This window comes from Cyanistes caeruleus, chromosome 4, assembly GCF_971803275.1.
Source record: "Cyanistes caeruleus chromosome 4, bCyaCae1.hap1.1, whole genome shotgun sequence".
In the NCBI taxonomy this organism is placed as follows: Eukaryota; Metazoa; Chordata; class Aves; order Passeriformes; family Paridae; genus Cyanistes; species Cyanistes caeruleus.
Genome location: NC_141704.1, coordinates 32,713,652 through 32,736,138, shown reverse-complemented (window position 1 = coordinate 32,736,138; position 22,487 = coordinate 32,713,652). Strand labels below are relative to the sequence as shown.

Here is a 22,487-nt window from a genome sequence, read left to right as displayed (position 1 = left end):
AGACTTGTGCAGTTGTACCACTGGAAAAGCAAGGAGGGATGCAGCTTCTGGAAGCCTCGTTGCAACCACGTTGGGAGAGAATGGTGCTGGACAGAATCCTGGATCCTGAGGCAGGTCATGGATTGAGGGGTCGTTCTGCCCTCACCCTCTGCAATCCTCCCCACTCCCACTGCCCTGCAAGGCAGAGACAAGGAGAGCTGCAGTTCTCCTTGTCCTTCTCACCCATCTCTCCAGGTAGTGAACCACTTGGCCTGGACACAGCACACATCAGCATCCTTACAATGGCACACACACACACACACACACACACACACACACACACACACACGTCTCCAATCAATATTCACTGCCCTCCATGTCCGTGGCTGGCACTGATTAGGACTCTGGTCTCAGGTACACTGATGCAAACCAGGAAATGCCAGAGGATGATGCTAGAGAGGAGACAGAACCACCACCGAGCTGAGGATGTGCTTGCAGGTTCTTCTCACTGGAACTTGGAACAGGGTTAGCCTTCAGCCAAGGGACCGACTGCATTTTGTGTTGTTGAAGCCCCCTTCGCTTTTATGTCTTTTTTGAATATTCTAGGTTTTGAATTCTTTTAATATATATAGCTATAGATACAAAAATAACAGATAGGTTTCTCTAGGGATAATTTTTGCACCTTTGGGCTTCTAAAATATAATATCACAATTACTGCAAATAAAAGGGGGAAAAGTTCAATTTCCTCTTCCCTTTTTACCTCCCCCTTCCCTTCCACCCTGCCTCTCCCACTCCAATATCCCCACGAGCCTTGTAATTTTTTACCCTTTGTAGTTTTCTTTCTTTGGAAAATGAAAAAAAACCCCAAACCCAACAAAATAACAACAAAAAAAAGCCATGTAGCCTCCTATCACTCCTTCCATGAGCGTGCCCGCTGTGTTCACACATTCCCTTCAAAGCAAGGCTTTTCACCTCAAAACGTTTCCCTGTGGTCCATGGATATTTGCTTTTCACTGTTGCTGGGGCCAGATTTTCACCTGCTGTAAATCAGCATGAATTCACCTCAAGCCAAAACTCTGCTGCTTTACACCAACGGCATGTTTTGCCAATTTATGCTCACCCTGAAGATCCGGCCCACGATTTTTAACCTTGGAAATGGAAGCATGGACAATAAAGAAGCTTGCAGAAACACACAAGGCAAGCGTCAGATGCTCTTCCCTTGCTGCTCACCCTGCTTCCCTTCACCCCACCCTCATGGTTTGGTGTAGCAGCTCCTTTAGCACCCCCCCCCCCCCCCCCCGTTCTCTTGTTCCTCCTTAGCACTTTCTGAAATTCATAATCTCTCAGTAAAAAAAATAAATAAATCGATCTCTCTATATATGTATATGTATAGGACTAAACAGCTGCCACATAGCAGTCACCTGGCTGGAGGGTCCTGTCCCTGCCAGCCCCATGGCCTTTTCTTGTCACTATAGTCTCTGGGGTGATGGTCCAGGTCTTGCCCTCAGGCAGGACTGTTCACGTATTGCTTGCACTCTCCCACACCTCTGAGGTACGGTACCAGAATATTTATTATATATATATATGTATATATATATATATTTACGTATATATATATATTTATAAATTTTTGTTTGCCTGTTTTCTTTTTCTCGCAAATCCTTTGGAATTGCTGCCAGGGAGAAGCTAGTGAAACGTGCTCCCCGTGCCGGCGGCCGAATGCTCCCTCCCTGCGCCTCAGGGACCCTCATCTGTTCCTCTTGCTGACTCCGTCGCCCAGCTCCAGCTCGGAAGGGAGCGGGGAGCTGCGGTCCCCTGTCCCCAGTCTGCCGGGGCCGTCTGGCTCCTCTCCTTCCCTGGGCGAGGGGGTGTCCTTGCAGAAGTCCGTCACCCAGGAGGGCATGGAGAGGAAGCCCCGAGGGTCGACGGTGTAGAAGGGCTTGGCGTGGTGGGCGGCGGGGCGGCGGGGCGAGGGGCTGGCCTGGAGGCTGCTGGTGCTGCTGCACTTCTTCAGCAGGGTCAGCGCCGCCGGGGGCGGCGAGAAGAGCGAGGTCAGCGACAGGCTGCTGAGCGTCTCCGAGGGCTCGCTGTTGTTGCCGCCCCCGCGCAGGCTGCTGCCCGCCCCCTCCTCATCCGAAGGGTCCATGGAGTCGTGGTGGGTGCAGCCGGGGCTGGTGCTGCCGCCGCTGCTGTGGCTGCGCTGGTGGCGGCACAGGCTCCGCAGGTTGAAGAGCCCCCGGCCCCGCAGGCTCCGGCGGCGGGAGGCGGGGGACAGGGGGGCTGCCAGGGGTCTTTGGCTGCCCGCCGCCGGCACGGGGCACAGAGCCACCGGCAGGTCCAGGGCACACTGCGGAGAGTCGCTGAGGTTGAGGCTGTTGTCCTCCAGCGTGGTCTGCAGGCTGCCGGCCGAGCTGCTGCTGCCGCTGTCCAGAGACGGGTCGCTCTCGGGGGGCTGGGGAGCGGCAGCACGGAAACACAGGTGTCAGGAGGGACACGGGCAGCGGGCAAGAGACTCCGCCTTGTTGGCTTTTGGGGGTGCTTTGGGGGGTGAAAATAAACCGCGACTGCAGAAAGGGGAAAAACTCCATTCCTCTCTCACTCTTCTCTGCTGGGGAAGGGAGCCGTAAACCAAACAATGAATGCTACAAAGCGCCAGCCATGCGGCCTGCCGTGGCGATTTCCTTCTGGGTAAGGAGGAGGGAATGTTTCGATATTTTGAGCTAATTTCATCCTGCTTCAGGATGAATTTACCCCTCCCACGTGAAGTGCTCCACTTGAAGGGATGCCGGGTCTGTGAGCCCTGCAGCACCCATCACTGCTCTCTCCCCGAGCGCTGATGGCCCAGGAGGCAGCAGAGCAAAGGCTCCCTGTGGGTCCTCCCTCATGGCTTCCCTATACACCTGCCACACAGGTTTATATATGGACACCCACATCAGCTGGAGAGGAATCAAGGGATTTGTACAGACCTCCTCTCATTAAAAAAATCAGCAATATCTGGGGAGAGAAAAGAGGCCCCGTGGTTCTTTTGACCAGCACTAGCAGCAACTACTCTTTCATTTTGGGTAAAAAGGGGGGGCTCCCCTTCCAGCAGGAAGAGGAAACAGCCTTAATTTCCTTGCATCAGAGCTCATCTAGTTAAGCTGCATTTCAGCTGTTTCTAGGAAATTGGTCTGCACTGTGCAATCATCACTGGGACACTGCACTGGGAAGGATGCATGTAGGACTGGAAGCAGTCTCCTGAGGCAGTCTCCATAGTAATTCAATACAGTTCTGTGTCAAATAATCAGAAGTTTACTAATTTCTCCTTTACAATAATTCAGTACTTTTGCCCCAGTGGTGTGCCAGCTCCAGGGCTCTACCTTTCTGTGTCTTAACTTAAACCAGAAGTTTCAAAACTGCAACAACTCAGTCTCAGTCCAAGGCTCAATTTATCCTTGGTGAATTTATACACATTTGTATCATACCTACAGTGTCTGTTATATACAGATGGATAACATCTGGTTTTATTTTTTTAGTTTGTCTGGAATAGAGTGCCCCTGCTCATGGAGTGTCTTCCAAGAACAGTAGCTGGGATCTCTGCTTTCATCTCTGCATCTTCTGCACTTCAGAAACAGCTGATCTCCCTCCAGTGCTTTTATTTTTCTCTTTTGTTAGTGAGAAATAGCTGTCTTTTCATGGAGAGATGGCACCTTTCTGGGATTCAAGGGTTTGTTTAGTGGGCAGGGCAAAACAGTGAGCTTAGGGACACAGTGTGTGGAAGGGGCACTAAGAGATGTGGAGGATGCAGGTGGGAAGAAGCCTATTCCAACAAGAAGGTGCATGATTTGGAGTCACAATCTTAAGAGGACCTGAGGAGGATGTGCAGCTGTCACCCCCTGCCCACAGCATGGCTGCTGCGCATGCAGATGTCTGCAGCACACCCAGTGCCAGGGACCCAGGGGGGAGCTACAGAGTGATGTGATTTCCTCTTCATGTGGGGCCCACTGCAGCTGACAAACTGTTGATCCAAAGCAGAAGAACAAACGACTTCACGGGGTGAGAGCTATCCAACACCACTTTGTTATGCTACGCTCTCTCCTCCCCTACCCTCCCTGCATTCTGGAGTCCACTGTGCTGCTGCTACAGATCCAGGTTACCCAGCCCATGACCAGAGCTGCCTCCTCCTCCTCCAGCCCCCTCTGGTTGGGTGGGATGTGAAAATTGACTTCTCCTAGCAGACAGAAGCAGGGTTCCTCACCTGATGGAGAAGTGAGCAGTTCACTCCTGGAGATCTCAGTGATGCCCACGAGCCTTGCAGGGAGATCTTTGGAAGGTTGTGTGGACACGAGACTTCCTCAGGCCCTGTTTGGGTGGCAGAGATGGCTGGGTGGAAAAATTCTGTTGGTACGGGTAACAGAGGGGAAGATGCACCTGGAGAGAAGGGGCTGGGAGGGACTGAGAGAGCATCAAAAGAAAGGGGAGGGGAACAGAAATAGAAGGAAAAAAAAAAAGTTTAATAAGAGTCCTCCGATTTTATTTTGTGCCTTTGCTGCTGTTACACTGAGCCAAGTCTCAGGTCCAGTGAACAAAGGATATTCAGGAACATGTACTCCTGGCTAAGAAGCCTCAGTCTGGTGTTCAGATGAAGGATCCCACTTTTTTCACAAAAACCTGCACCAGACCAGGAAGACCTAACACAGCTCAGAGCCATATGGTAACAGGCCAGCTCTGCTGCTGCTCTCACAGAAGAATGCTGAGCTGTAATGCCTTGATTCAAGTATGTTTCACTGCCAGAGGACATTCATCCCAAATCCTGCAAGGCAAGGGATGAAGGGAGATAAATTAAGAGGTGGTTTGGGAAAGCTGGGGACCACAGGAGACCAGGGCCCACTCAAGAGTAGAACTGGAGCACTTCCACCAAGGGCAGACGTGTGTTACATGTTCCCTGAACCTTTATTTGGTCTCAGGGGGCAGCAGTGTTTTTCTGTGCTGAGTGAGCACAGTTCATCCAGCTGGCATGTCAGGAGAATCTGTCCCCACTCTTTTCTGACTGTGCATGTCTGCACTACTGCAAATGGGGACCAGCACTTCCACAATATTTCAGAGTCACGTCTGAGGGAAGATATAAAAACTAGCAACAAAAATGAAGGAACTGCTCCTCCCCCCATTCCTGAAGCAAATTAGCAAACTGAAAACTAATTCTTGGTTGGTATAACCCCAAGTCACATTAACTCTCCACCTGGCAGAGGGAAAGCAGGGGAAAGCCAGAGCTGAACCAAACCACATTTTCAGCAGACCTGCAGAATAAGAGCCCTGATCACCTTTGGTACTTTCATGCTTTAGCCAAGACTGAACGGAGTTGAAAGAAGTATTCTCCATTTCACACAGGTAACTGTCTGGGTTTGCAGAGCCATCCTCACTGGATGTTGGAAGCAGGCTTTCCTCCAGATTGTCTGCCCCAGTGGAGTCAGGGTTGTCCTGGCCATCCTGCTGGAAAAAATAAGTGAGGACAAAGCTTTCTGAAATTTAATGGAAGATGATAGAGCAGACTTTTCAAAGCCTCAAGAAGAACTGATTCTGATAATAACTTCAATCTAGCTAAGAGATGCTCAATTTTTCAGCCCAAATCACCTTTTGACTAATTCAGAGGAAGTTACTAACAGCAGTGAAGAGAACTTTCAAATACACATATTCTTTTGTTCTCCTCAAATCCTACTCCACAGTATGGCTCTGTGGAGAAGCTCTTGAAAAATGACCAGAATTATATTCCTCAGCAGGGACACCTGGATGAATACAGAGCACCTGAAACGAGCAAGGGCATAAGTACAGCACATGGTGTAAGATACCCATGGCTCTCTGAGGCTGACCTTGATCTCCTTAGGATTCAGCTGAGCAGTATTTCGATTGTCTGACTCATCTCCTAGAAGGATGGAAGAGGACTTGTCTGAGTTGAGGGATAACGCTTCCATTTCAGCCAGCTGGACCTGCAGGAAGGGAAAGGAGCTATCACAGGTCATGCCTGGAATCCACATTTCAAGCAGTCACACTGTTGATGGTGGATAAGTGAGAGCCTGTAGACCCAAGATCAGTTTTAGGTTATATTCCTTGGATATATCAGGAACTGCCCAACCCAGACCTGGGCTGGGCAGGAGAATTCACTTTTTAAGAAAGGTTGAATATACGATTGCAAGCAGGCTGCTACCAGTCCATGCTCCCCTAGTGCCAGAATTGGAAGAACGAGTCCTGTATCTGTCACAGAGATACAGCTGGCCCAAGGCCCTGCAAGTAAAGCCAGGCAGGCAGAGGGGTCCCTCAGGCTGGTGACAGGGCAGCCAGCTCTGCTGAGCGATGAGGAGAGGATCCCCCTTTCTGAAGGCACCACAGACAGCCCTGCTTAAACATGAAGGTGCTTTCATTCCAGGAAAAGTCATGCCTTTTTCAGTCCATGCCAATATCATGCTTTTCATATTCTCTTACCTTCATTACTGAAACCCTGTTTCTCTCCAGCTTTCCTACATCTTGCCTTTCCCCTCTCCTCTAACCTAACCAAGATCTTATCTAACACTTGTCTTCCATTCTGTTCTCTGTCTCTAAACTCAGCCCTCCCACACACCCACACTTGAGCTCTCTTGCTTTCTGAAAGCAAATCTGACCACTGCATCTCTCTCATTCTGCTCCAGTCCCATGCCTGACCTTGCTTCATACCGCATGTGCCCCTCTCTCCCATCCTCTTTCCTCCAAGCTTTTAAATCCCCTCTGCCTGACAACTCTTGCTCACAGTGCTTGAAAAGCATCTTTTTCTACCAGCTTAAGCAGTTACTCTGTCCCTCCTGTGCTTGGATTTCCATCACTGGTCTCTAGAGTGCCAGAAGTTTGCACCACCAGCAGCTAACTCTTGAGAGCTGTATTCTGGGTTGTCTCAGTCGGGACAGCTTCTGGCCATGTGTTTGTGTTTGCAAGAGGCAGGTACAGCTCTTGCGCCATGACAGCAGGTGAAACATTTGGAGAGTTGACTTTCGAGCTGGAAGTTCAGTGACTTGTCACTAATGCCAGAGACTGGAAGAGGTCTCCATCGGGATAATGCACTTTAAACAAACAGAATGGGAAACCGGACCTGGATTTAAATAAAGTGCACAAATGACATCCTTATTTGAGATATTATTCTGACAGAGGAACATGGTGCTGTTCAACCATGGAGAAAGCCCAAAACCAACAACTGCTCCTCAGAGCACGAACGCACAGAGAGCCCTCAGTGAGCCAGGGATGCTACACAGCCACCAGTCAGCAACCACTCCTGTAGAGAAGCAGGAAGTCTTCATTCAGTCCCACTTAATGCATGTGGGACTTAATACTTATCTATTACTCTCCCAAGTACTTGCTACACCAAAACAGCCTTACAGCTGTGCTTACAGAGACAGCAGCATGACATGTGGCAACATCTGTGGCTACTTTTTCTATCCATAAAAAAGGATTTCAGAAAATGCCAGAACAGTCTGTTTGTCACTGAACCACTTGCTTGAAAATTCTGACCAGCCTGGGATCTAAATCCACAATCAACAAAGTCACGACTAAATCAACTGCAGCTGTGGAAGCACATTTCACTGGTGCTCACTGACAAACTCCTACCATGGCTAAACGCACTTCAGTCATCCATATACAGAAGTCTGTCAACCATCCCAAGAGTGAAAGGATAGAAATGACAAGAGAAGAATTTAGCACCTTGAAAAAATGAGGTTTCGTTCTTTTTGCTTCCGTTAAGGCAGAATATTTTAAAATCTGCTGACTAAAGATGAGGAGCAAAAAAAAATATTTTAAATTGCAGAGGGGAGAAGGGGCTGTTCACTAGATCCCAATCCATGAAACCTGCCAGGAACATCAGCCTGAGATACTGAACCATGCACACATATCCCTAAACAACTACTTGCAGATATATCTTTAAAAACAGACTCACAATTACAAGAATCCTTAATTGTACAAATAATTGGTTTGAAAATAAAATATCGGGAGAGTAATTGGGAAAGGCACTGCGTGCTTCTGCTCAATGCCACCAAAAGCTTAATATTAATTATAATAACACATTAATGAGTTTGAGCATACATTTAAATGTTGTGTCCATCCACTGTGCTCAGCATCTCAGTGAACTAAAATACCGATGAAATTGGAGGGGACAGTTTTGCCTAATATGTGATTTTTGTCAGAACAGCGGTTTAAGGCTGATAGGGTGGACAGCAAGCACATTGTTTTTTTCCTAACACACAGGCAGTTAAGAAGACTAGATAAATAGTTTTGCCTATGTAAATTGCAGTCAGCTGTTTCTGGGACTGTACAATTCAGTCTGTGTACAATACTCATTTGGATATGTTGACGTACCAGAGGACACTCTAATTTAATAACTGTGTGCATTGCTGATGTTAGCTATGACTCCATATTGTGATTTATTATTTAAATTTCCTCAATTTCTTTTCCTGTTTTGAAATATGAAGAGAAGGTCATGATCAATCCTGGCTTAAAATCCGAAGGTATAGTTTTGACTCATATGATACAAAATAAAACATCTGTATTTTATTACTAAACTCATTCTTGCAGAGATAATTTCTTTTCAGTTCCACATTTGAGATGTATTAAAATACCAATTTTGAAACTAATTTATGGTTCTATAGCAGCCATTAGAAAGTATGATCTAAGAATAATTCCTCAGTTGTGATAATTACATCAAATTCTTCGCTCTGGCTGTGGGTTGCATTTGAAGATTTTGCCATCTAGTTTCTTCGCTGGAAAGGTAAGAAAATGGGTTGTTGTCTTAATTCGTAGGCGGGGAAACTGAAGACTGTCTGTGAGGTTTTCAAATGCAGCAAACTAGCTACAAATGACTTAACTTGGGGGCAATCACTCTGGAATGCCTTAGGAGATCTCATTTGCTGAGAAAGCTGAGCACCAATTGCTGAACATAAAAACTTAAGTAAAGCAATGGAAATTGCAGTTAATGGAAAAGTAGTTATTTGGTTGCATTAATGTAGAATTCATTTGTGAAGTGTCTCAATAACGATAAACTACAGCAATGTTTGCATTTTGATACTTCCAAAAGGAAGCAGGGGGGAAAAGCAGACAACTGAGAAGCTGACAAAATACCAGAGCATCAGAACTAGGCATTTGAGACCAAACAAAATATTGCTTTCTTCAAATATGAATAGAATGATCTGCCAATAAGAGCTCTTTTCCCAAGTTTCCTCGTTCTTTATAAGCTACAACGTATTGAGTCAGTTATGGGGAAGGAAGGGTGAAGTTTGCCACTGGCATACCAATTGACTGGCAGAAGAGCCACACTACTGCTACAAGTCTGGCCACACAAAATCAGAGCACCTACACACAATAAAATTCCTTCAGAACTAAATTAGTTCTGCTACTCACCTAACCCTTCCCAGACTATTTTGCTCCTCAAGTTTCACAACCTGAAAAGACTAATTGCTTAGGAAGGAGTTTTCCAAAGCAACTTTAGTAGCTCAAGTCTAAGCCATCTAGTCCTGCTCTTAAGCAACAACCCATTTTTCAGCTAACAAACTTTCTCAGTGGGCCCGCTTTTATTTAGTTTTTGCTCAAACTAATTAACTGGTTTTCACCACAAACCAATCCTTGCTCACAGAACATGACTCTATTCAACGAAGCATTTAAACATGTGCTTAATTGATCAACCTCAATAGGAAATAAGCAAGCACATGCTTAAAATGAGGACAAAACACAAGCTTAAATCTCCCACTGAATTGCTCCTGAGCGGTCTCACTGGGGTGAGATCCTTAGAATCCTCTGTCCAACATGAGCCTAAACCTAGACTTTTCTTGCAGAATTGAACGCAAAAAGAGCTGCCAAGGATGCCTTCATAGCCATTTCTCTACAGGTCATTCAGCCCCTCCTGACCCGTGTCCTGTCACGTCTCACTTTTCCACCACCTCAAACATCCACGTGTGGCTGAGGAGGGCAGGCCTGTGCTAGAGGCAGTACCGGCACTTCACAACAGATAACAAACACAGGTCAACAAGCTCTACTGTCTACACAATCTACAGTGAGGAGCACACATGGGACGACCTGCGGGCACGTGGGTGTGGGTGTGCAGGTCTGGGGGGAAGAGTCCCCTCACACATCCTCGTACGCAGGTTACCTCTTGCTTGTCATGGTTACACTTCTCGCACATGGCCGGCGAGGAGTAATGATGGAAGACGGAGCCCGATAGGTTATCGATGATCATTAACTCCCCGTCGAAGGAGTCCTTAATAATTAAAGAGACACTGTCCAGCCATAAGTTCTCCTAGGGGACAAGAAAGGGGGGAGGATGGGAGAGATCATTTTAAGAATGTCGAGTTTTTTGCTTTCAAGTTTCATGTGAATTTGGGGCTGGGTTCTCCACCCTGACTCATCTGGAGCAGCATCTTGTTCTGCAGGTACTTGCACAGGATCACTGAGGGGAACATTTGCGCCACAGGGTGTGTATAGGTGCCAGAGTTCAATGAAAAAAAAATAAAAAAATAAGAAGGGACAGTCTTCACTCACTTTCAGTGCTCATGTCTCCCTTCCAGCTCTGCTGGAGTCACTCACTCTTGATCTGCAATTTCTCCTGCACTCTTCTCCTGAGCTCCCCTCTCAAATTTGCTCCTCTCACACCTTTAGCTGATCTGCTCCATCCCTCCTCTGCTGGCCCTCAGGTTCCTACACCGTGATGACAATGAACAGGACACACTGCTGTCATAGCCTTGTCCCTACATGATCCTATCAACTCAAAAGTCTACTGCTGAAAGCAAACCTTTCACCCTGAGGTGGAAGACTCTGCTATTGCTAAGCCCTCAATCATCTGAATTACCCAGCTAATGCCCACAGCTCCTTGCTGCAGTCTGGTTAGTAAGTTCAATGGTGTACTCACCTGGGCTGGAGAGTAACATCTCATGCACAGATGTCCTTCAGGATCTGTTCTACCACCACCTCCTCCTGTTCCTGCTCCTTTTCCCTGTCCTGAATTTGGAGAGCCTGACTTGTGGGAGCATAGCCCATGAGTAATTTCCATCTCAAGCTCAGCATCCATCTCTGCATCCTCCTGGGCCTCCTTGTTGCTGTCGTCAAGATGTTTCATGAGCACAGCTACCACCACGTTGATGAGGACAAACTGGGCTGTGAGCACAAAGCTGACAAAGTACAGTGGGGAGATGAACTGCAGGTTGCTGAGACAGCTCCGGTCATCGTGGCTGCAGTCACGCAAGGTATCCTTGAGGGGAAGTTGGGATTGAGAGGGAATGATGGAAGGAAGGAAAGACTAAAGTAAGAACAGAAGCTTGGCTGTTCTCTCTGTCAAAAAACACTGATGCCAGAGGAAAAAAACAAGGCAAACACTTCTATCACCCCATACCTTTTGGCATAATGAGGTCCCCAAAGAATCTGGGACACTCCCTGTTCATGCGCTGTTTGCTTCAGAGAAAAATCATCCAAAGGTATATGAAGGAAACCTTCAGACCATGACATGTTGCTGCCACCATAGCCCCACACGTGAACAAGACCAAAAATGAGCAGGCTGGCACTGCCTTCTCCTTTTTCTATTCTCAAAAGCACCATATGTGATGAAAGAACTTTCCTTTCTCCATGTCCTCCAAAGAAAGTATTTAATTTGTATTTTCCTGGTAGCTCTGCAGGTGGGTGCTATGTCTAACACACATGTCCTTTGCTCAGCTTTGACTTTGTAGTCCTGACTACAGTGAATATTCCCTCTTACCCTAAATGATTTTCTTGTTCCACCCAAGGAAAATTGGCTCTTTTCTCAATCAAATGTCTCCAGGACTAGATGAGCCCAAGGTGTGAGTTACCATGGTGGGGAGACAGGCTCTGCACCAAGCAGGGGTCTTATCTAGCTACCCAGTTTCTGTGTTCAGTTCCCCTTCCCTTTGCTAGCCCAAGCTCTGCTGAACAGATCCAGGCATCAGAGTTTGTCTTTCCCCACAAGTAGGATATCCTTTCCTCCAAGTCCCAGTTACCTTCATGATCCCATTCCAGTTGTCTCCTGTGGACACCTGGAAAAGTGTGAGGAAGGCCATCCCAAAGTTCTCGAAGGTGGCATGGCGGCTCATGCCCTCACAGGGATTCTCATCGTTGCACACTGAAAAACAAGAGGACTTGTGTGTCTTCAGGGGAGGACACACTACCAGCCCTGAGACCAACAACATGAACTCACAGCCTGAAGACCTCAGGTAATGAATGGTACCAGCACCCTGCCCAACAGTTTGCAATCAGTATGGAAAAATCCCTGATGGCCCAGCCCCAGGATATCAGGCAGTGTAACTCTGTTGCTCAGGAGGATCCTCACAGCGTCTTTCTTCTTGATCAATATTCCATGGCAAGAGATGTAAACAAACTTTCACAAACTTTTTCTTGTAGTCTTGAAGGCAATGTGAGGGACAGAGTGCAGGAAAAGCAAATGTTTAAGAATGTAAGAGAAAATAGAGGCTGCTTTTACTTTGTTAGGCTGTTAGGACAACAATTTAGAGGAAAATTCCTATTACGTCAATTATGCATAAGGGAGAATAAAATCCATCAAACAATTCAGTCCCTTTATTGAGGAGTTCTGATTTTAAGAAACCCCAACCAGCATGTGTCTCTTGACTGAAGCAAGGTCTGCTTGAGACTTACCCAGTTTTCCAAAGAGCTCTACTCCTAGAGCAGCGTAGATGAAAAAGAGGAGCATGAAAAGGAGTCCAAGGTTTCCCACCTGAAAGCAAACAGCACTGTCAGCCTACCCCAAAGCCTATTTCATCTGTACAGAAAGTGTTTCTGCATTTCCAAGCCTGAAGAGAACAGCAGTGAAATCCCGGTGTACAAATGCAAACAAAACAGTTGCTCAACACTTGGGAAATGTTCAGTGATGGCTCCAGTTGCCATCAGGGCTGGGGAAGGAACAGGCAAGTGGGAAGAGAAGGCATGGAAAAATTAAGGACTTAACAGGTTTTTTGAAACACTAAACAGTTTCTGGTCTGAATGCATGTGGTCACTGGGCCTACGTTAGGATCATCACTTCAGGAATCTAATTTAGTCATTGCAACTGCTGTGCCATCCAAATTCAGCAGAGAAATAAATGATTCAGCCCACCCACTCCCCTGGACTGCCACATCCTGGCTCCCTACATACTCACTGGAAGGAATTATTTCTGATGACTAAATTAGACACCATAGTAAATGCTGTGAAAACACAGTGCTGGGTCTGTGTCTACAGGGCGTTTAGAAGAGGAAGTTAATAAAACTTAGCTAAGGACTACATTTCCAAAGGGCTCTTTAAAATTAAAGCTCTGTTCACTATTAAGAATTGCTACAGTGTAACAAAGACAGGAGGGGAATTGAAACAGGACAACTGGAGATGTCTTGTATGCCATTAGCGAGCCAAAATCCCTGATTTGAGTCTGTGCTCTAGGAACAAAAAGAGAAAGGTCAGGAAGAGGATAAAGTGCAAGGGAGAGGACAACTTATTTTAAACTACTTTTGGCAAAGCCAATAAATCTCGGAGAATAATATTACAGTTAATTCAATTGTCCCCCGAAGACTCGGTGTGTAAAATATGGACACTAGATTCATTCTTTTAATGCTGAAATTCGTGGGTTTTAGACCTTTAAGTTCAGATTTTTACACAACTGTAAGTATGGAGGGATTTTTTTATCCCTGCTACACAACTTTATTGAACAAAGCCAACCTGTTATAGGAACTAGCAAAAACCAGTCAGTAGGAAGTCACAGGCTTTGATGTTGAAGGGATTAAGTTCTGCTTGTTATTATCTTCCAGGGGATACCTACAGACCAAACTTTCAGACATCTGCTTGCTTTGAGGCAGGTATTACTGACCTCCAAGAGAGCTGGATCACAAACTTGGTTAGCAAAGGAGCCATAGGCAAATGGGAGACAGAAAAATCAGAAATGAGAAAGTATGGAAGACTATACTTGTAGTTTGTGGCTAGGACCAGAAGCAGAGACTCACAGGTCCTGGCTCTGCTCTTTGCTGTCTTGAGCAAAACACGTAACTGTCTGATGGCTCAAGATCCTCTGTCTACGTGACAGAGATATGAATATTTCCTCCTCTCTTATTTATTATCTGTATAATGGGGGTAGAAGTTGAATCTTATAATCTAAGTGCAAATATATTGCAGAGTCCTCTCACCAATAGTTTCTGGATACTATTTAATCCAGCTCTTAATATCTGTGTGCATTTCTCTGGGTTTCTGAATAAACATGCCACAGACATGCAGACGCTGGATCTGAAGACCTGCTCTGTCCCAGATCCTTGTCTGAGAAAATTCATCTGTTGTGGCTCTTGGAATGGAAAAGAGCAAGGCACAAAGAAGCTGCACTGATCCGTTCTGTGGCAGCAGCCAGAACTAAAAGAAATTTACGTTTCAGGTCTGCCTGCACTAAGAACATCCTTCATCTCCCCTTCCTTCTATTGCCCAGTGTATCTCAGCCCACAGCTATCCTGAATCATGTTGCATATCCTACACATGAATTATTAATATTTTTGTTATTACTATTATTAAAATAAACCACAAATAATTGTTGTTTAATAAAAAGCATGGGAGATCAGACAGAGCTCGGGATCCATAAAAGATCACAGAGTTTCCTTTTCCCTTTTGTGCCATCATATTCCCCTAATTCAGATTGACATTTATTGTCACCAACACCAGAAGCAAATTCCCTGGGTAACTACTCATGCTGTTTTCAAATTGATTCCCAGCTCATCATCACTCACCAGCACTGGCACATTAGCTGATAAATCAACTGACAAATGCTGGTGCATTTTGATATCACGCAATAGAGTTGCCTTCTCAGGGCCTGCCAAGGGACTGGTCTGATGTATGATCCGCAGAGCCACTTGGTGCCATTACTCCTTGCTTAACAATTCTCCCTCAACAATCCAAAAGGAAGGGGACCAGACTCCCTGACTGCTCATCCATCACGGAGGATGCTCACAGTGGGCTTGGAGCCTGTGTAAAGCACCGTGTCAGCATCTCGTTTGGGAGCAGCTGCCACTCACAGCTCATGAGATCCTTCTGTCTCCATCATGTCTTGCGGCAGACACTTAACTGCCGGCTGTGTGAGCCACAACAGAGCGTGTCACTGCTGCTCATGCATGAGAGGCACAGAAACACAAAGGGATCCAGGAGGAGAAAAGAAGAAAAAATAGGAAGGGGGAAGCACTAGCTGAGAAAAGGAGTGATGAGAGTGCAAATGGAAGGGAAGGAGGGAAAAAGGGGTACATTCAGGGAAGAGTGAGCGGTGCAGTGACAGAAAGATTTCCTTTCCTCCTGAAATAGCTTCCAATTATTCTTCCCTTCTATGGAGAGAGGAGAAAAAAAAGGAGCCATGGACTAATTGCAAACAGTTAGACACTAGCTAGACATGATGGGAAGAAATCTACCCTTTTCCAGGAGTCAAGCCTCATTTCTTGCACGTGCTGGAGAAGAGAGATGCAAGGTGAGTTGTAACCCCATGAATGACATGAGAACTTGGACATGACCTTCAGGCAGTTGCCTGCACACCACAGTAGACACCACCTCTGAGACTCCACAAGAATCAACCCTTTGGAAAAAGGGAAAGAAGAGGAGAGTGTTTTGGGAAGATGTTTTACCTGTGGCAGAGCTTGAACAACTGTATCCAGCAGTGCTCGCATTCCTGTGGCCATCTTCAGTAGCTTCAGGACTGCCACAACAAGCACAAGAGAAGTATCAGTCAGACTGAGCTCAGAGGCATCCTTTGTGTGACTTACTAATGACAGTAGCACCAGACAGATATCTTGTCTCTCCTTGCCCTAGAAAAACTCGACTTTCCCCTCATTCCTCTTCTTACTTTTGATGGTACAACCCCAGTTGTTCCTTATCGAGTTTATATCCTTTTTACTAAATATTTTGTTTCTGCCACCTATGTCTATTCTTCATGCTTCACCCAGACACTCTAGCCACATCCTTTTTCCCAGGAATGTGTATCCTAATTGTCCATCTGCTTTGATTTTTCCTTCCATCACTCTCTTTTCCTTCAGCCATCACCGTTATGCCATCTTGGCACACCTTGGCCACCACCTTACCTGTGCAAATTTCAACCTGCTCGTTGGTCTCTGCTCCCCACACCACTACTGTAGTTGCCCCAAAAATGAGTAACAGAGAAAGTTCAGCTCTCACATGGAACCCTCCCAGGGAACCAGAAAGCCTGAGCTTCTAGGGTGCCCTAGACCCTAGAATCCCTGCTGGGATGTGATGAAGGACACCCCAGAGGTTCCTTGAGGGCTAGGGACAGAGCAAGCTCACGACTCTACAGCCACTGCTCAATGAGTCATGGCACCAAGCTGCACTCCATGGCCACATACACCCCTGCTCTGGCCAGCGTCTCTCTCACCCCGGGCGATACGCAGCACTCTCATGATCCGGATGATAGTGGGGTTTATTGGAAGAGCAGCGTTGATTTCAATCTCTTCCAATGTGATGCCCATGACAGACAGCAGCACAATGGCCAGATCTAGCTGGTTCCACCTTCAGAAGAAAAATTGAAGAGAATAAACTAAGATAGAATTTTCCATTTTCCCGTGAAAGAAAAGTACTTGTCTCCACTTTAGCCTAAACATTTCCTTATGTATGAGTTCAAGACCCACTCTGAGTCAGCCTATATGGGCTTTTCCAGAGAAACAGAGATTCACTTTGCACACACCCTGTGCAGCCAGAGGCAAGCCAGCCTGATTTGAAAGCATGGAGCTGTGTTACTATGGTGCTATGCTTTGACTAATGGGCTCAGCTTTTTACGGCCTTACTACCTTGAATCAACTTTGCTATATATGTTCTGCTTCAGCATGCTCACAGTTTGCCTTCAGGGCAGGAAAAAAATGTCTCTCTCTAACCTCATCTCCTTTACTTTCTTGCCTAACCAGCAGACTCTAACCAAGAGGCAATTTTTGGACAACTCTTGCTATTGCCTAGGCATTGCAGCTTGTGGAGGATGAGGTTAGGTCCATGCTGTGCAGAACTGGGAGGCAGTCAGAGCACTCTCCACCACTTCATAGTCTAGGTAGGGCACCATCCCCAAACCTCTACCCCAAACCCAGCTGTCCCACAGCCACAGCTGACAACCCTCTGCTCACCTGTCTTTGAAGAATCGTCGCAGACCAAATGCCACCAGCTTGAGGACTGCCTCAAACACAAAGACAGTGGTGAACAGGTAGTTGCAGTACTTGAGGGCGGTCTCCAGGGACTGCCACAGAAAGAGAGGGAAAAGAATTGAAGCAAAAGCAGCATCCAACACATAACCCCTGTGTGGGGACTCTCCTAAGTGCCTGGAATTCATCCTGGCGTGAAGAAGCTGCCCCAGGTATTCACTTTGGGCGGGAGGAAAGCTGCCCCATGCTTCTTACCTACTTAAATATGGAGGTTGCCTACTAAGGGCAACCACCAGCCAGCCCCTCTGCCCCTTGCTCTTCCCAGGATCAGTTACTGCTCCTTTCTCCTGTACTGTTTGGCATGATCAGGAGGAGGAGGCCATTGCAAGAGAATCCAGGACATGCCATCAGGCTTTTCTTCTGCCAGTAGCCCATGCCACCTGAATGATACCTTACCAATGGCACTGGCACAGCTATCAACCGGGAGTGAAGCACAGGGGTTACTCTGGTGGTGGATTCAGGTAATCTCTGACCAGAGGAAACCCTGCTGTGCCTTGGTCTGGGGCCAGCACATCACATCTCTGAGCTATTTGGCTTCTGGGTTTTTTACGTGCTGCCCCTTCATGACCACCAGGAACCATTGTGAGCAGTGGGAAGCTTTTGGTGGAATTTTGTGCTGGAAGGGTTTGAAGTGATTTGAGAAGCTTGTTTAACAGAGCCTGACAGCAGGCTGGCTTGGCTGGAGCTGTGTTCCAGGGAAAGGAGCTGAAGAGTAAGAAAGAAGAGTGACTTGTTGAGGGACAAAGATCTGATGTGAGAATGCCAACAGATAAAGGTTGAGACTTCCTGAAATATAAAGCTGGGCACCATCTAGGGCAAGATGAAAGCTGGGAAGTTGGGCTAGGTGGGCAGCAGACAGAGGAGCCAGGCAAAAGATTTGAATGAGGACAGATTCAGCTCCTGATCAAACCTGAGCTACCTCTGACAATCTGTTCAGAAACCAGAGCTGTCACATAAACCAAGGGTCACCTGAAGAGAAAACTGAAATGTCACTGGGCAGATGTCATGATGAATGCTTTGTCTACATATGGAGGAAGAAGGTTTCTTTGATATGTGCAGCATACATGTTTCCCACCAAAGGCATCTGCAGCTTTGCCAGGAACACTGAGAGGTACATGGTCTGTACCCAAGCAAAGTGTAAAACATTTGGCCTCGAAGGTGCTGTATTTGGAGTCACACCCTGCAGCTGAGAGAGGCTCTGCTCAGCACTTGGGCCTTGCAGCTTCTCTTATGAAAAAAAGGTGGCTTGGTAAAGGTGGCCCATCCCATGACATACAACCAGCCACTCTGGTTCTCTCAGTTGAGGCCATATGGCAGGGGAATTGGGCTGACATTTGGAAATCTGATGCAAAGCCTGAAGCTCCCAGAACACTGCTGCTTCCACCACTCCTATTAGGATCCAGGGGAACATAAAAAGCAGAGCAGGCTGCTAAATTTGGGTGACCCACATATCCACTTACTAATAGAAAGCACAGAGATTTAATTGCACCATGCTTTCTAGGGGCTTGACTCTTGCTCAGATACCTTCTCTCTATTGATTTTAATGGATAACAAATGTCTGAGTAGGAACTACCTTTCTGGATACACGTGAAAATATTCACACAAATTTCCCTACTACAAAACTACTTCCTACAAAACCTCAACACTGGTTTTTAGAGACACCCAAGTGTCCTACTTATGCTGGTGGGCAGTGGTCACCAGAGAGCTGTACCAAAATGACAATATCTGGAGGCACGACTTATCTCCATGATCTCACTCACCACAGGCTGGTTGTAGTGCTCCAAGGACATAGTGACCACGTTGAGGCAGATGATGAAAGTGATGAAGATGTCCAGATAGTGGCTGGTGCAGACCGAATGGATAAGGAGGCGTATGTGGCAGTAGGTAGCATAGTACGGCAAACGCTGCGCCTCTTCAGTGGAAAGAGGGATATGGGCAGAGTTAGGAAGAAATTAGAAGAAAAGAGAGAAATGGGTAAGAAACACTGAGGAGGGAGAAGGCATAAGATTAGTGATAGGTATTGAAAGAAAATGGAATGCAGTTAGGAGAGAGAAAAATCAGAAAATAATAGGTATAGATAAAGGACATGAGGAGGAGGGGGAAAAGATTTAAAAAAAAAAAGAAAGGAAAGAAGAAAAGGGGAAAAACATGTGGGGAAAAAGACAAAGAACAGAATGCTAGAAAGAAAATCTGTTAGACTGTGTTTGTGGGAATGGTGCTAAATCAGCATTTCATGTCTTGACAAATTAAGATCACTTATGATAAAAGGAGCAGATGGTTCAAGGAGAGGCCCTGGGGTGTTATAAGAGAGAAGGGGAAAACTGAAGCAGAGGAAGGGAAAGCATGCCCATAGGCTGTGAATAGAAGTCTGGGTAGTAGGGATGATTTCCAGGAGCGAGTATGCTTTAGCAATTTTTATCTAAAGGTAAGACAAAACAGGACAGAAACACCAGGAATAGAAGGTTTCCTTCAACACAGAGGATTTAAGATCCCAGGGAGTGACACTACAACACTGGGTAGTGGGACACAAAAGACAGGGGTCTTCCTCTTTTTTTTCCCCCTTCTTCTTTAAATTTGGGTTTAAACATAAAGAATAGTCTGTCCAGGTTCTTCTTCAACCACCAGCTGAGCTGCAGAAAGCCCAGGTGGGACTCTACCCCAAGCACAGGAAGCGTACCGATGTGTGCACGCCCCATGCCAACAATGCCTGGCATGTGCACAGGGGTGTTTTTGGTACATCATCTCCTGAGGAGCAGGGTGCTAAAACCCTTCCCCAGTGCCTTCCCTGGAGTCCCAGCAGATCTCCTCAGCCACCCCTCTTCCCTAGACCGCCACAGTGAGGTGTGTGGTGACACAGCAACGTGTGGTGCGGGGAGGAAGGCTGAGAGCACGGCCACGAGCGATGGATTTTGGAGACCAGCCCATTGGGAAAGAAAAAGAAGAGGAAAAGGTTTTTCTCAGAAAACCTTGGCCTACGAACCAACCAAACACTTAGGCTGTGCCTTACTCCTTCGCTTCTTCTCCAAGCGTCGCAGGCGCTTCTCCTCCCGCCGGCGCGCCTCCTCAGCCTCCTGGTGCTGCCGGCACTTGTGGAAGTTCTCCACCACCACCCCCACAAACATGTTGAGCACAAAGAAACTGACGATGAGGAGAAAGGAGATGAAGTAGAGTAGCATCCAGGGGTTGTTGTTCGTCACTGGCTGGAGTGGGAGAAGAACAGAGGCAGCCATTGTCTTAGCAGTAGAGGAATAGGGATGCAGTGGGCGGCAGCCCAAGAGATTCTGCTTTACAAGGTATTGAAATAATGATGTGTGGGCCAGGAGGGAGCCAGAGAGACACATGGCATTATTGCTTTTTCATTACAAATAGGTAAAGGCCCACTGACCCCACAGCATAGCCACAGCTACACCTCCCTGCATGGACTAGAAAATACCATGGACCTGATCCCTTGCAAATAGGTGAGCAAGACATTCAGAAGGAGCCTGGAAGGAACTCTTGGTGTGAGGGAGGTATCTGAAGCAGGATGTTAAAGGATGTTTCTGCCTTATGAGCACAAGGAAAGTGAAAAGGTCCTTTCACAAGAAAGTCCATGTACCTGCTGGTCAACAGCCACAGCATCAAGTCCATTGTACATAATATTGACCCAGCCATCCTTGGAAGCCAAAACAAAGAGGGACATCAGAGCCTGCAACACATAAAGAAAATCTGATATGGAGATGTGGAGCCGATGCATCTGGCAGGCAGAAAAAAAAATACTGTGGGTTTATGCTCTAACACACACAGCACTGAAATACTCTTCCTGTGTCTCTGCACACATCAAAACCTGCTCCTTCCCCAGTGGAGGACATGGAGGGGGTGACAGGAAGCCATATGCAGCCAGATCCACCAGAGGAGAGAGGTTGTGAAGAACATCTGCTTCATGGCAGGAGAAAAGAGAAAATCAGGCTCTCTGCTGCCACCACTTTTCTTTCCCACTCATCCTGTAAGTGTCATTCTGATACCAACCCTCCAGTGACACAGCTTCTGCATGGACACCCATGCCAAATAACTGCTCCTTCTGGCCCAGTCATTGGCTTTCCAGGTACTGCATCTGTTCCCTGGGGAGGAGACAAACCCCTTGTTGGGTCCCCATCAGAGGGAGGGGCTGTGGGCAAACTCACCTGTCCCAGGTTGTCGAAGTTGTACTTGTGGTGCACCCACTTGTAGTTGGCTGCCACGCAGTCGGAGCGGTTGGTGATGTTCCTGATGTCAACCCCCAGGCAGTGGTAGAACTTGCCCTTGAAAAGCTGCAGGAGGGGAGTGATTCCATCAGGGTCACTTTCCCCACAGGGTTCCCCACAGGGTTCCCCATGCTCCCTGGGATGTACAGAAGTTGCCAAGATGCTGCATGGCCTGCAAGACTGCAAGCCACATAGAGCACGACAGAGACACCACCAACACAATGTAGAGCACAGACTCAGCCATTGCGAAGGAGCCAGGACCACCCTTGTGAGCTCACACTTGGCTTTTCAACCTCCTCCATTGCCACAGGCCAGCAGTGACTGCAAGCCCACCATCTGACAGCCCTGAAGGCAGCCTTTCTGGGTACAAAGTGAAAAAGTATCTTCTAATCAGTCCCCTAGAGTAATCTTCCCTCCCTGCTTCCCAGTTACTGAGAGTGCTGATGGGATCTCATCTGAGGGTAAAGAACCAGAAAAAAACATCCTCTTTTTCTCATATATATTTATTCACAAAGCTGCACTGCACTGCTGTGACTCTTCTGCCCAGGGCTCCTTTCCCCATATGGAAGGTACTGGATTGTGCATTTGTACAGATGCATCAGAGCAAACTAAGTATAGCGCATTCCCTGAGATGGAAGTAACGCCCACACCCTTGCTCCTCTGCAATGCAACAGCCGAAAATAAAGAGGATTAAATAAAAAAATTAAAGAAGTTTGTGGGTGGATTTAGGGCTCAGAGTGAGGGGGAGAAAGAGAGCTGACTGGAGGCAAGGTTCATGTGAGCAGGCACTGAACTGTTTGCCCTTGAGGGGTGACATGGATAGGTCCAGTGAGCTCTGTGTCAGCCCTGGGCTCTCCCTATGGCACTGGCCCAAACCCTGACCCAGCTGCTGCTACCAAACCCTGGTGTGAGCATTAACTCCTGTCTCTCACATCCAGCAATGCCTGCGCTTGCTGAGCACCTGTCTGTGCTTGCCAAAGGCTGTGTCATTGTGGAGATGACTTGTGGAAGAGGGCAAGCACAGAGAATTCACCAGCTTCCCTGTCTCTCCTGCTCTGCTTGGCTCCCTGTGTCTGCTACAGGACCTGGGGCACAGGTGTCC

At 47.1% G+C, this 22,487-nt stretch overlaps 1 protein-coding gene across 1 annotated transcript in view; it reads right to left on the bottom strand.

Annotated features, from left to right (window-relative positions):
* Positions 1 to 1,532: 1,532 nt before the first annotated feature.
* Positions 1,533 to 22,487, bottom strand: part of CACNA1I (calcium voltage-gated channel subunit alpha1 I) — a 161,660-nt gene continuing 140,705 nt past the window's right edge. Inside the window, exons 23-37 of the mRNA XM_086887503.1 lie at positions 21,326 to 21,451; positions 20,761 to 20,850; positions 20,173 to 20,365; positions 18,926 to 19,077; positions 17,091 to 17,200; positions 16,355 to 16,488; positions 15,594 to 15,664; positions 12,619 to 12,697; positions 11,967 to 12,088; positions 10,868 to 11,206; positions 10,112 to 10,258; positions 5,826 to 5,942; positions 5,280 to 5,448; positions 4,217 to 4,413; positions 1,533 to 2,431 (exon numbers count right to left, since the gene is read on the bottom strand). Coding sequence (XP_086743629.1) covers positions 1,727 to 2,431; positions 4,217 to 4,413; positions 5,280 to 5,448; positions 5,826 to 5,942; positions 10,112 to 10,258; positions 10,868 to 11,206; positions 11,967 to 12,088; positions 12,619 to 12,697; positions 15,594 to 15,664; positions 16,355 to 16,488; positions 17,091 to 17,200; positions 18,926 to 19,077; positions 20,173 to 20,365; positions 20,761 to 20,850; positions 21,326 to 21,451 — 2,751 coding nt within the window. The 3' untranslated portion in view covers positions 1,533 to 1,726. The remainder of the gene's footprint in view (positions 2,432 to 4,216; positions 4,414 to 5,279; positions 5,449 to 5,825; positions 5,943 to 10,111; positions 10,259 to 10,867; positions 11,207 to 11,966; positions 12,089 to 12,618; positions 12,698 to 15,593; positions 15,665 to 16,354; positions 16,489 to 17,090; positions 17,201 to 18,925; positions 19,078 to 20,172; positions 20,366 to 20,760; positions 20,851 to 21,325; positions 21,452 to 22,487) is intronic.